Source organism: Hemiscyllium ocellatum, chromosome 17, assembly GCF_020745735.1.
Source record: "Hemiscyllium ocellatum isolate sHemOce1 chromosome 17, sHemOce1.pat.X.cur, whole genome shotgun sequence".
Classification (NCBI taxonomy): domain Eukaryota; kingdom Metazoa; phylum Chordata; class Chondrichthyes; order Orectolobiformes; family Hemiscylliidae; genus Hemiscyllium; species Hemiscyllium ocellatum.
In genome coordinates this window covers 62,199,464-62,213,906 of record NC_083417.1, presented here as the reverse complement: position 1 = coordinate 62,213,906, position 14,443 = coordinate 62,199,464, and the positions used below count along the sequence as shown (strand labels likewise).

The 14,443-nt window shown below is 40.3% G+C and overlaps 1 protein-coding gene across 2 annotated transcripts in view; it reads left to right on the top strand.

Annotated features, from left to right (window-relative positions):
- katnb1 (katanin p80 (WD repeat containing) subunit B 1) overlaps positions 1 to 14,443 on the top strand; it is a 78,933-nt gene that overhangs the window by 34,531 nt on the left and 29,959 nt on the right. For both annotated transcript variants that reach the window (XM_060838233.1, XM_060838232.1), the window contains exons 11-13: positions 6,318 to 6,451; positions 12,001 to 12,051; positions 12,779 to 12,855. In XM_060838233.1, coding sequence (XP_060694216.1) covers positions 6,318 to 6,451; positions 12,001 to 12,051; positions 12,779 to 12,855 — 262 coding nt within the window. The remainder of the gene's footprint in view (positions 1 to 6,317; positions 6,452 to 12,000; positions 12,052 to 12,778; positions 12,856 to 14,443) is intronic.

Genomic DNA, 14,443 nt, shown 5'->3' with positions numbered 1-14,443 from the left:
ATCCTAAACTAAATCTATCTGAGACTCTGTCTATATTGAAGAGAAATCTATTAGTAGAACATAGAATGTGAAATCATTTCTATAATTTGCACTAACATAGAGGAAGTTTTTCAATATGCCCAGAGCCTACACCCCATTAAGCACTTCAGTTTGCTTTCAACTACAACTTCACAAATGGACCTGAAATTGTTTATGGTATGAAGTACCTTAAAATGAGTTCTACAAGCTGCAAGAGGTTTTCATTATTCAAATGAGCACATTATTCAAGCTTTGTGTAATAAAACAAAAAAAAAACTGCAAATGGAAATCTGAAACAAATTTTGCTGGAGAACTCAGTAGGTCTGGCAGCATCTAGTGGAGAGAAAAAAAGAGTTAACATTTTGTGCGCAGTGACCCCTCTTCAGAACTTTATGCAGTTGATATTGCATTTTACTACAAATGGGACAAGAAATATCTATGAACATTCGAATTAGGAGCAAGAACAGGTCACTCTAGACTGCTCTACCATTATAGCTAATCTAGCTATAGTTCATTACTTCATATTCCTGCACACCATTGACAACCTTTTGCTTCCTTGCTATCAAGAAGCTGTACGTATCCGCCTTAAAATTATTCAAAAACTCTGTTCCTCAATAGACGGTGGAAGCAGAATTCCAAAAATTCATGACTCTCGGAAGAAAAAAAATCTTAAATACCTTGCTTTTAAACAATGATCTTTAGTTCTAGATTCTCCCACAAGAGTATTTTCCACATTTAGCTTATCATGACAGCTTAGAATCTTCTATATTTCAGTCATACTTTTACACTTTAAAATGCAGTCGATATAAAAGTAGTTCATCCAACCTTTCCTCAGAAAGCAACCAACCTCTTATAGGTATTAGTTCAGCAAATCTTCTGTGAACTGCTTTCAATACATATACATCTCCCTTAAAAAAAACAATCTGAAACAATAATGAGACAGACTAGAGGAAAGAGATGGAAAGCTTAATAGTATGGTATAAAGACAACAATCTCTTCCTTGAATGAAGGAGCTGATCATCAATTTCAGGGAGTAGAGGACATGCCCTAGTCTGCATCAATGATGCTAAGGTCAAGGTGGTTGAGAGTTTCAAGTTCCTTAGAGTGAATATCACCAACGATCTGTCCTGGTCCATCCACATTGACTCTACAGTCAAAAAAGCATGGCAATGCTTCTACTTACTCAGAAGGCTAAGGAAATTTGGAATGTCCTTTGCAATTTTTATATATGCACTATGGATAAATTACATCTTGGTATGACAACTGATTTAGCCAAGACTGCAAGAAATTACAAAGTTGTGAACGCAGCCCAGTCTGTCATGAAATTTAGCCTTCCTTCTGTTGACTGTCTGCACTTCCCAGTGCTTTGGGAAAAGCAGTCAATGTAATCTAAGACTCCTCCCACTCTGGTAATACTCTCTTCCACCCTCTTTCAATGGGCGGAAGGTTCAAAAGTTTAAAAACACGTACCAACAGATTCAAAAACATCTTTTTCTCTGCTGTATTCAGACTTACGAGTGGACCTTCGTATATTAGAATTGATCTTTCTCTACACCACCTTTGCGGCTTTAATACTATATTCTGTTCTATTACTCTGATATACTCACATAAGGTATGATTTGTTTCCATAGCATGCAAAACAATACTTTTCACTATCTCTGTGGATGTGACAATAATAAATCAGATCAATATTATTCACAGGATGCCAAATGTGATCTGACTTGGTGCTCTGTCTGACTGAAGGAGAGGTTTACTGGAGTAATACCTCGTGTGGGTGGGTTGTCCTCTGAGAAAAGGTTGGACAGTCTAGATTTATATCTACTTTTGCTTTAGATCGAAGAATTTTAGTCTGTTCTGGAAAGAAGACTGAGAGTTGGGGGTTTTCAAAATCATGTTCAGCTTGGATAGAGTAGATGGGGAGAAGTTCCCACTCCAAAAAGGAACAATAACAACTTGGCATAGATTGAAAGTGCCATGGAAAAGAGGCAAGGGTGATGAGATTCTCGCAGAGAGTAAATGGCGGATGGAATGTACTGCCTAAAAATTTGGTTGAGGCATGTTCAATTGAGGCATTCAAGAGAATGTTGGATGATTATTTAGATAGAAATAGTGTGTAAGGGTATGGAACAAAAGCAAAAGCTTGGATCTTGCTAATGATGAGCTGAAAATGTGTTGCTGGTTAAAGCACAGCAGGTTAGGCAGCATCCAAGGAACAGGAAATTCGACGTTTCGGGCCAGAGCCCTTCATCAGGAATGTGGAGAATGTGCCAGGCAGGCTAAGATAAAAGGTAGGGAGGAGGGACTTGGGGGAGGGGCGATGGAGATGTGATAGGTGGAAGGAGGTCAAGGTGAGGGTGATAGGTTGGAGTGGGGTGGGGGCGGAGAGGTCAGGAAGAAGATTGCAGGTTAGGAGGGCGGTGCTGAGTTGAGGGAACCGACTGAGACAAGGTGGGGGGGAGGGGAAATGAGGAAACTGGAGAAATCTGAGTTCATTCCTTGTGGTTGGAGGGTTCCCAGGCAACGGCTGGAGGAGGAGCGCCTCATCTTCCGCCTGGGAACCCTCCAACCACAAGGAATGAACTCAGATTTCTCCAGTTTCCTCATTTCCCCTCCCCCCCACCTTGTCTCAGTCGGTTCCCTCAACTCAGCACCGCCCTCCTAACCTGCAATCTTCTTCCTGACCTCTCCGCCCCCACCCCACTCCAACCTATCACCCTCACCTTGACCTCCTTCCACCTATCACATCTCCATTGCCCCTCCCCCAAGTCCCTCCTCCCTACCTTTTATCTTAGCCTGCCTGGCACATTCTCCTCATTCCTGATGAAGGGCTCTGGCCCGAAACGTCGAATTTCCTGTTCCTTGGATGCTGCCTAACCTGCTGTGCTTTAACCAGCAACACATTTTCAGCTCTGATCTCCAGCATCTGCAGACCTCACTTTTTACTCGAAGATCTTGCTAATGATGCTTACTTGAAGACCACAATGGGACGAATGGCTTCCTTCTGCACCATAGCAATTCTGCGATTCTACATTCAATCTCCCTCAAACAATAACATTCTATTAACTCCTAATTACTTGCAGTACTTACATACCAACCTTTTGTAATTTGTACAGTAGGAAATCCACATCCCTCTGCAAATTCTCACCTTTTATATAAGATTTTTAAATTCTTCCAGCCAATTTACAATTATGTACTTTCCCATGTTATATTCCATTTGCTAGACCTTCCACTCATTTAACCTATCCATAAGTCCTCTTCACAACTTTCTTACCTGTCTTTGGTTCAGTAGCAAATTTCATAACCCTGCCTTTAGTCCCTCCATCAAATAATTTACATAATTTAAAAAAAACGTTCCAGCACTGATCCCTATAACACACAACTCATTATCTCTTGCAAAGCAGAAGCTAACCCATCTCTGTCTTTAAAATCTTTAACAATAGCTTACAGCATTTTCCCTATGAGACATGTTAAGCTATTTGACCTATGGTTTTCCATTTTCTGTTAACCATCCCTTTTTCAAATGTAGGAACTATATTTGTTCATTTTCAATCTACTGGAACCTACCCTGAATTTAGGGAATGCTGGAAAATTAAAACAAATGCATGAACTATCTCCATAGCAATTTTTTTTAAGAGTCTGGTGTTGGGAATACAAGCATTTCTGGACAATGTGAAGAACTGAAGCATATTGAGTTGGTGGGACATTTTCTGGAATAAAAAGGGTAGATTGCCTGTAATTGCTGACGCACCTGTCTATGTGCTAATCCTTGCTGGTTTGGCTTCGGTTTGAAACATCGAGAGAGCTTGAGAAGGAGAACCAAAGGTAAAGTTTGGAAGGTTGCAGGATCTCCTTTTTTTTTTCTCTCCTCAGTATTTTTACTCCCTTGCAAATTCTGAGAAGTTGAGATATGATCGCTTTCCAAAAACCTGGAACCAGCTTGATTATCAGTCAAACTAAATTTCTGTTCATTAGTAAATGATTGTTGGTGATTCGAGTTTGTTAACGAGAAGCTTGGGAACTGCAAGGAGTCATCAACTTCTACCTTTCCTTTCATAGATCATTGGTTGATAACCAGTTGCATTCCATTTTTTTGTAAAATATCATCTCTGCAGAATCATTGATGTCCTATGAGTGCATACGTTTGTTTGGGTTTAAAAGGGGGACAATAGTTCTAATTCTGCATTATATTTTAGATACTAAGTGTTTTTCAATTGTTTTAAAATAGGTTTTGTTATACTAGAGAAATTATTTTGAGTTTATTGAATAAGTCTGGTGGAACTTAGTGGGCGGCATGGTGGCACAGTGGTTAGCACTGCTGCCTCACAGCGCCAGAGACCCGGGTTCAATTCTCACCTCAGGCGACTGTCTGTGTAGAGTTTGTACGTTCTCCCCGTGTCTGCGTGGGTTTCCTCCGGGTGCTCCGGTTTCCTCCCACATCACAAAGATGTGCGGGTTAGGTGAATTGGCCATGCTAAATTGCCCATAGTGTTAAGTAATAGGTAAAGTGTATGGGTGGGTTGCGCTTCGGCGGGTCGGTGTGGACTTGTTGGGCCAAAGGGCCTGTTTCCACACTGTAAGTAATCTAATCTAATGTAAACTTCTTTTTATTCTGGATAGTAGTACCAAATGGCCATTTTGATGCATTTAAATATTCATACTAATGATGTGACTTGTGAAGTAGTGGGGCTTGATTATTAGCATCTCTGTTTCTTTCTTAAACCCAACCCCCCCAACCAGTACAGTTGTAATACTAGGGATGAAGATTATGAAGGCTGAGATCTTGTCAACCTGCAGCTCCAACAATTTGCTCAGTATCACTTTTTGGTGGTTTGTAATTTTCTTGAGTTCCCCCCTCTCTCTGACATTTCCTGATTTCTTCAATTCATCTGTCATCGCCTTATTTTCTTTTGTTAATCTCCAGACTCATTCTGTGCAGGACTAAAGCTCAATTTGTTCTTTTTTTAAGATTTCAACAGAAGCTATTACATTTATGGTTAGATTTTCTTAACTTTTTTTCTCTCCTTTATTCATCTTTGTTATTATTTGCTTTTCGTGTTTTGTTCACCCTTGTGACCTACCACCCATCCTCGCTCAAAACTGTGCTTTTTCTTCGAGTTTGATCTTTTAATGTTTTTAGTTCACCAAGGATGGTGGGTCCTTACCTCAGCATTTCTATTTCTCTTTGGACTGTATCTATCTTGTGTACTCTGAAATATTTCCTCAAAAGTGTGTCACTGTATCTCTATTACCTATCCCTTAACCTAATTTGTAAATTCACTTCAGCTAGCTCTACTTTTGTGTCCTCAACTTTGTTTTTTCTTAAGTTTAGAATACTTGTTTTGGACCTATTCTTCTCTCCCTCAAACTGAATGTAAAATTTAACTCTTATGTTCACTGCTACCTAAGTACATTATCACTGAAATCATTAACCATGTTGCACAATGCTATGTCTACTGTAGCTTGCTTTCTAGTTAGCTCCTTAAGTATACTGTTCTAAAAACTATCCCACAAACACTGTATAAACATCTCCTACCATTGACCTTTGTCCACTCCTCATAATTATTACCATACTTTTTTAACAGCTCCCATTATTGCTTTCTTTATCCTCTATCCTCTTACATGGTTACTGTTATGGGAGGCAAATTATTTCAAATTTATTATTTCTCATTTCTGTCCAAGTGCCTTCTACAATGTGGTATCTTGAACTTGGGTCATCCCTCTCTATTGGGCTGGTACTGTTACTAATTAACAGACTACCCAATTCCCCCACAAAAAACATGTCAAATTGTTCTTATTTATTTCTGCTTACATTGTCAGTTCAGCAGTTTTTTTGAATGCTGCATGCACTCAAGTAGTGAACATTTATTTTTGTCCTGTTAATTTTTAACCTCTACCCTCATCTGTTGATTTACTCTTAGATTTGTACTGTCTTTTCTGTTCAGTCTGTTTATTGCTTTCCATATTAATACTGTTCTCTGTTGCCTTGTGTCTACTCTTTGATTTTTTTCTTTGTCTATGGTCTAATTGTACGAGGAAGGTAATATGCCAACATTGTGTACTCAACTGAAGTCCTACTTTAAACACTGGGAGATTTTGATCATATTAAATCAATGGATCAAAAGACCCATTTGACTTCCTAGGCTACTTAGTGTCAGTTCTCATGGATAATGGGCCAAATACTTTTGGGATAGAATCCTCTGGTTATTTTAAGAGCTTTCTTCAGCTGATATAGTTTTAGATACACACGCGCACACACCCGAACCTCATATCAACAAGTGGAAACTATTTTGTCTCTACAGTAAAGTGAAGGAGGAGCCAGAGAGTGAAGGGCGCATTCCAAGTGGGGAAGAGGAGAAGGATGACAAAGAATCAACAGCAGAAATTCGAAATCCAGAGGAATACAAGGAGATCTTTCAACCACAAAATGCCATTGGTCAGTATGAGACCATTTTATCTGTTTCTGAATATTATGCATTTATTTAAACTGTTCCAGTGAATAACCATATTGAGGAATAATGGAATCTGCCTAGTTTCTGAGAAGCTGACATATCTGGAGACCATTTGTTGTGGAAACATTTTCTGTCAAGATCACCTGTCATGTTACTCACCTTACCAGATAAAAATGGTGATATTTTCATAGAAATCATGGAAGGTCTCTGACAAAGAAAACCATTGGCACATTGCATGCATGCTGGTTGATAAAGAGCTACCTAGTCTCACCCGATTTTCCTGCATAGGTATGTCATTTTGTACGTCATTCCTCGTTAGTTGGACATGAAATATTTTTAAAAATGTGGTGAGAGTTTATTCTTTTATTGCCTATTCAGGCAGTGAAATTGAGGTTCTTACCATCCTGTTAGTATTTTAAAAAAAAGTTTCCTCCTTTTCCCTTTAATTCTTTACCACTTAGGTTGAAGCCTATTCTTTTCCTATTCCAAGGAAAACAACCTTAGCCATCCAGTTTTTCTTCCATATATAAGACACGCTTTGGAAATCTTCTGTGTACTTTATGGAAAAGAGGTGACCTTACTATAATGTGGTTACAAGAACTGAATTTAATATGTGCAAATTGAGGTCTAACTGGTGTTGTAAACAAGCTCAAGCTTCCCTCGCATTCAGTGCCTTGGTTATTTAAAAAAAACAAGACATACACATGCTTAATCACACGATCTGTCATGCTACCTTTCAGAATCTTGGCAATGCACTTCAAGATTCATTCTTGTTTTTTCATACTGCTCAGAATCTTTCTATTTATTGTGTGTTCCTTATCTAGTTACACTTCCAAAATGCTTACCTCTCACTTCTCTGAATTGAATTCCACATGTTTTTAAACCTTCATCTCCAACTATCAGAGCATTCTATACCTTCTTTCAGTCGACAGCATTCCTCCTCACCATGAACCAAACAATCAATTTTTGCATCATCTGTAAACTACTACAGCTGAGTCTGAATCATGAATGTAAACTACGAACTGCAAGGAACTGAGTAATGAACCCTGAGGTATCCCACTGGGTACCAGTTTCTTGTCTTAAAGTACGTGTCAGCCAAAATAGGGAGTAGCAGCAAGGGATTTCAATTACCTTAATATTAACTGAGATAGCCATTTTAGGGAGGCACGGTGGCTCAGTGGTTAGCACTGCTGCCTCACAGCTCCCGTTTCCTCTCGCATTCCAAAAAGATGAGCAGGTTAAGTGAATTGGCCAAGCTAAATTGCCCATAGTGATAGGTGCATTAGTTAGGGATAAATGTAGGGAAGTGAGTCGGGTGTGTTAATCTTCAGAGCGTCGGTGTGGACTTATTGGGCCGAAGGGCACTGTAGGGAATCTAATCTAATCTAAAATAGAAAGGGATACAGAATTCATGCAAAGCATTCATAAGGACTTTCAGCAAATCAAAGTCGTCAGGTGGGTGAGAAGAGATCTGGATTTAGCTTTAAAGATTGAAGCTAGGAACATGAAAACAGTATGAAGTGGGAAAACACTGTGGTAGTACAGAGTTAAATTTACCATATTTTTGAAAGAAGACAAAGGTAAAATTGGAATAAAGATTTTCAATTGAGCAAGGTCCAATTCAAACAGACTTAGAAGTGATTTAGCAAACCTGGACTGGAAACAACTTAGTGAAGAAAAATCTGCATTAAATCAATGAGAGGCATAAGAAAAGGAGATTTAAAATGTTTCAGGATAACATGTTCTCACAAAGAAAACAAATGGAATAACCAAACCTAGAGCTGGTTATGGAGAAGAGATTCTCACGATCCACCCGGTCTATGTCACTCAATTTTGTACATCTCCAATCAGAGCACCTCCTGCCACCCAACCACCTCTAAAGCTTTCTGCTCCAAGGAAAACAAATGAAACCTATCCGACTCTCCGTGCAACACACTTTCATCTAAGGCAACATTCTGTATCTTCTCTGCACTTCCTCCAGTGCAATCACATCCTTCTGGTTCCTATAGCAACCAGAATTGCACAGCATTCCACCTGTTCCTAACCAATGTTTAATAGACTTGTAACCAGGCTTCCTTGCTCTGTGATCTATTACCCAGCTAATGAAGGAAAGCATCCCTTATGCCTTCTTCAGCAACCTATCCATCTATGCTGACACCATAGGATCTAAGGATTTGTACACCAAAGTCCCTTTGATCCTCAGTACTTCCTAGGGACCGAACATTCATTGTGTAGATCTCCCAAAATACATCACTTTGCACCTATCAGGATTAAATGCCATCTGCCACTGCTCTGCCTAATTTACCAACTGATCAATATTGGACCATAGCCTGAGACCATCACCCTTACTAACACCATCACCACCAATTTTTATGTCATCTGCAAACTTACTAATTGTAATTTCTACATTCACATCCAAGTTGTTAATGTACATAACAAACAGCAAGGGTCCCAGCACTGATCCCTGTGGTACACTGTTGATCATGGGCTTCCAATTACCTTCATCATCTCCTTTTGACTCCTATCCACAAGCCAATTTTGAATTCAGTTTGCTAATCTGTCTTGGATCCCATGGACTCTTACCTTTTGGACTAGCTTTCCACATGGGACTCTAAAAAGAAACCAGCAGCACCTGTGGACAGAAAGCGGATTTAAACTTTCAGGTCCAGTGACCCTTCTGGGAAATTTCTTCAGTTGTTCATTGATGCTGCCAGACTTGCTGAATTTCTCCAGCAATTTCTGTTTTGTTCCAAATTAAGTAGATCTCAGATATTTAAAAGGAAAGAAAGAAATTGTAGTGGATCAAGTCATCATAGTTCGATCCCCATAACTACAGGTGTGATGCCAATAAATTGGAGGTTGCACTGTGGTTTAAAATGGAAAGAGATAATTCCAGCACAAGGCCAGTTAGTTTAACTCTGGCACTGTTGAGTTGGATCAAAAGGTCTGTTTTTGTGCTGTATAACATTATAATTTCCTTAGAAACTGTCGCAATGCCCAAGAAACACCTCCCACTCCGACCTCTTTACTAACACCTTCCACCCCGACCTCAAATTTACCTGGACCATCTCAGACTCCTCCCTCCCCTTCCTAGACCCCTACATTTCTATCTCGGAAGACCGACTCAACACGGACGTTTATTATAAACCGACTGACTCCCACAGCTATCTATATTACACCTCCTCCCACCCTGCCCCCTGTAAAAATGCCATCCCATATTCCCAATTCCTTCGTCTCCGCCGCATCTGCTCCCAGGAGGACCAATTCCGATACCGAACAACCCAGATGGCCTCCTTCTTCAAAGACCGCAATTTCCCCTCAGACGTGGTTGACGATGCTATCCACCGCATCTCCTCCACTTCCCGCTCCTCCGCCATTGAACCCCGCCCCTCCAATCGCCACGAGGACAGAACCCCACTAGTCCTCACCTACCACCCCACCAACCTCCAGATACATCGCATCATCCTTCGTTATTTCCGCCACCTCCAAACAGACCCCACCACCAAGGATATATTTCCCTCCCCTCTCCTATCAGCGTTCCGGAAAGGCCACTCCCTCCGCGACTCCCTTGTCAGGTCCACACCTTCCACCAACTCAACCTCCACTCCTGGCATCTTCCCCTGCAACCGCAAGAAATGCAAAACTTGCGCCTACACCTCCCCCCCTCACTTCCCTCCGAGGCCCCAAGGGATCCTTCCATATCCATCACAAATTCCCTGCACCTCCACACACCATTTACTGCATCCCCTGCACCCGATGTGGCCTCCTATACATTGGGGAGACAGGCCATCTAATTGTGGAACGTTTCAGAGAACACCTCTGGGACACCCGCACCAACCAATGCAACCGTCCCGTGTCTGAACACTTTAACTCCTCCTCCCACTCCGTCAAGGACATGCAGGTTCTTGGCATCCTCCATCGCCAGACCATGGCAACACGACGTCTGGGGGAAGAGCACCTCCTCTTCCGCTTAGGAACCCTCCAACCGCAAGGGATGAATGCAGATTTCTCCACCTTCCTCATTTCCCCTCCCCCCACCTTTTCTCAGTCCCAACCCTTGGACTCAGCACCGCCTTGACCTCTCCACCCCCAACCCCTCTCCAGCTATCACCTTCACCTTAACCTCCTTCCACCTATCGCATTCCCAATGCCCCTCCCCCAAGTCCCTCCTCCCTATCTTTTATGTTAGCCTGCTAGGCACACCCTCCTTATCCCTGAAGAAGGGCTTATGCCCGAAACGTCGATTCTCCTGCTGCTTTGATGCTGCCTAACCTGCTGCGCTTTTCCAGCAACACATTTTTCAACTCTGATCTCCAGCATCTGCAGTCCTCACTTTCTCCAAGAAATCTAAAGCCTACTGTCCTGCATTATCTCTTCAATTGTTTTCATTCATCTATTCTGTTGTCTTATTTATATGTCATAAGCACCGATATCTGAAAGTCCAATATTTTAAATCTTTTTCTTAAAATCTGCTTGCGGAATCTTAATCTATTTTCCACTATTTTTCGTGGTACCAATTTGTATTACTTTGCAACTTCTGTTTGACTTTTAAAGATCACTGATTTTTCTTCGATCCTTAGGGGCATTGAAATAAGGCTTAATGTTTAGTACAACAAAAATATCAAGCAGTCTTATTTATGAAGTATCTCATGGAGTGTAAGGTGTTGAGGGGTGACCTTCTGGAGATCATGAGGGGCAAAGATGAGGTGAATATCAAAGGTCTTTTCTCCTGATGCTGCCTGGCTTGCTGTGTTCTTCCAGTCTCCTGCTTGTCTACCTTGGATTCAACATTTGCAGTTTTTTGCCTCTTTTCCCCAAGGGTAGAGGAATTCAAAACTAGTGGGCATATTTTTAAGGTGAGAGAAGAAAGATGTAAGAGGGAGCTTAGGGGCACCTTTTTTACACAGCAAGTGGTTTGTATGTGGAATGAACTTCCAGAGGAAGTGGTTTATGCAGGTACAATTACTACTTTTAAAAGGCATTTGGACAGGTACATAAATAGGAAAGGTTTGGAAGAATGCAGACCAAATGTAGGCAAGCTGGACTCGTTTAGATTTGGGAAATGTGATCAACATGGATGAGTTGGACCGCAGGGTCTGTTTCTGTACTGTATGACTCCATGGTAGTCTCTGTCCTTTCTGACGCATTGTGTTCTGAGGAAGGGTCACTCGACCTGAAAAGAAAACTGATTTCTCACCACAGATGCTGCCAGACCTGCTGAGCTTTACTAGCAATTTTTGCTCCTGATTTACAGCATCCGCAATTCTTTTGGTTTTTATTTGTATTATTGATCTGTTTGTGTATTCTAACTAGATACGTGCCAGCATACTGCTGTTTATCCAGAGTGATGGGCTACTCATTGATCTAATGTTGTGTAGGAATACTTGTTTTAGGAGCATGTAAGTGCATTAAGATGTGTGTAGAAGATCAGCAATGTTAATTTTTTTTCTTACTTTTAAACTTTTAATATGTGGGTCAATTTTGAAAACCTAACCAGAAATTTTGCTGATTCATTGATTTCGTTTTACGACAGCCCGGACTCCACCTCGGAGGACTGATCCCTTTCCTGCACCTCCAGAAGATGGTAAGCCTGTTTTGGAACACTTTCTTCTGTATGCATGTATATATGTCTGTGTTCAACTTCCTCCTCATCAGGGAATGTGGCTTTGTCTGATTTATCTTGACCTAGATTTCACTTCCAGCTCAGTAATAAGATATTGGATGTTCACATGAGAACTTTATTTCAGGTCAGTTTATCAAGCCATTTTCATTCTGGATGACAGTTGACTGTACAAGTTTGCTGAGTGAATTTGCTATTCGTGTTCTATTTCAATTCAAAGATTCCTTTGTTTACAACACGTTTTCTTGTCATTCCATACAAACTTAATTGATTCCAAAATTCTGCTACTTTAGGTGAACATGGTTGATCTACTATTTCCGTTCTATATTTCCACTTTCACTCTGTATCCCTTAAAATAAATAACTACTGTCAGGTCAATATCTGACATTACGTTTAAAAAAAATTCAAAAATGTAAACCATAAGGAAGAAATGTGACATTCTGGTGAAAGGAATGACCTTCCTTTCTATTTAAAGTTTGTTGCATTTTTCATTTAACTCCCTTTTTCAGGTGATACTTTGAATTCCATCTTTTCACTCTGGGTCGGTGCTGAGTAACGAACTGCAAATATGAAACTGTTTCGGCGGAAATTCTGTACATTGGTGCATGAAGTATTTTTATTGGCACTCACTGAACAGTGGTTAATGCTCTTTACTTTGGTGCTGGACTTTACATATTAATGTTTTGTGTAGATACTGTTACAGTGAAAGAAGCTGAGAAAGTGATTGCTCCAACAGAAGTGCATTCTCCTGTGCTGCAAAGAATGCAGGTTAGTAATGCAATCTGTGGAAAATCTTTATCATAAATCATACAGTGAAAGCTAATTGTTTCCACAAAAGCTGCCAGACCTGTTAAGTATTTCCAGCAGGTTTTGCTTTCACTGCAGCTTTCCTGCATTCAGGTATTTTTCTTTTGTCTTAGTTGTTAATTGTTTAAAGCTGGTACATATGCAGAATATCTTATCAAGTAATCATTTTGCTTTTTGTTTCCTTCTGTTTTCCAAAGGCTTCGATTGTTTACTTAGTTTAGATCCTTGGGCAGCCAGGAGCTACCAATAAATTCAATCCTTCTCAATGCAGGAACTTGGAGACCAAGTGGGGCTAACTTGTTTTACTATATATAATTAGTCCAGAGGTAATTGAGTGGCAGAATCTTTTAACTTCTCAATCTTCAAGCACATGACCATTGAAAACGATCTGTAGTTTCCCCAAATGATATGGCCTAACACCGTCCTGGTCAAGAATCAAACCTGTGCCTTCTGGTCAGTTGGGTTAGTACCACATCACATGATGAATGTATCCACTGAGCTAGTGGGAGAAGTGGCATTCCTATTTGCTGCTAAATGTATAACCTTTCCATATAATGTCAGATATTGACCTGATTGTAGTTATTTTAAGGGGTATGGAGCAAAAGTGGAAATGTAGCACTGGGTTAGAGGAAGAGCCATAATCAGCTTGAATAGTGGAGCAGGCTCGAAGGACTGGATGACCTAGCCCTGCTCCTAGTTTCTATGTTATGATGCGCCCCTGGGCAGGTAGAACGTGAACCCAGACCTTCTGGTTTATAAGTAGGGATACTACTTCACTGCATAACAAGCCAATTTTGATCACATTGTATGCATATTTTATTTAAAATAATCCAGCAAATGTCTTGCTATCTGATTGTACCATGACATGCTTGGAACAGTAGCATGCTAAACTACGACATTACTTTATGAAGTTGGACCAGAGCAATTAATTTAAGAATGAAAACAGAAAGTGCGGGAAACACTCATCAAGTTTGGCTGTGACTGCGGACAGAGGAACAGTTAATATTTTGACTTGAATATAGCTCCTATTCAGAAGTTATCAATTTAGATACTTGCAGTGTCAGGATTAGAATTGGTCACATCACTTAACCCAAGTCTGAGGGTTTCAGAAATTTCTCCTATCCTAGTTCCAGGATGTTGCATTTTCAGTAGTGATTGCATTTTTGGAAAACATTTGTGGATTTCCTTAGGTGCTGGCAACTTGCTTTTTTTGGTTGCATGCTTAATGCAGAGTGTTGACAGCCGTGTCTTTATCTCCTCTGGTTGAAGTTTTAGAACATCTGTGCCAAAACCTAACAACAGTAAAGGATATATTCCCCCATTTGCCAAGGTGAGCTACAATGATTTTGTTTTGTTGTCAAGTAATAATCTTGGTATAGCTCTATAAAAGTAGAATTGACTGAAGCTGAATGTTTTTAAGAATTTCATCATACCCTAATGTAATATTGGATCTAAATATTGAGATTGGATTGCATCCCAGCTGTCTAGAAGTTGTGTGAGATTTTTATACAGGGTAAATTTTATAATGTTCACAACAAGCTTTTATGAA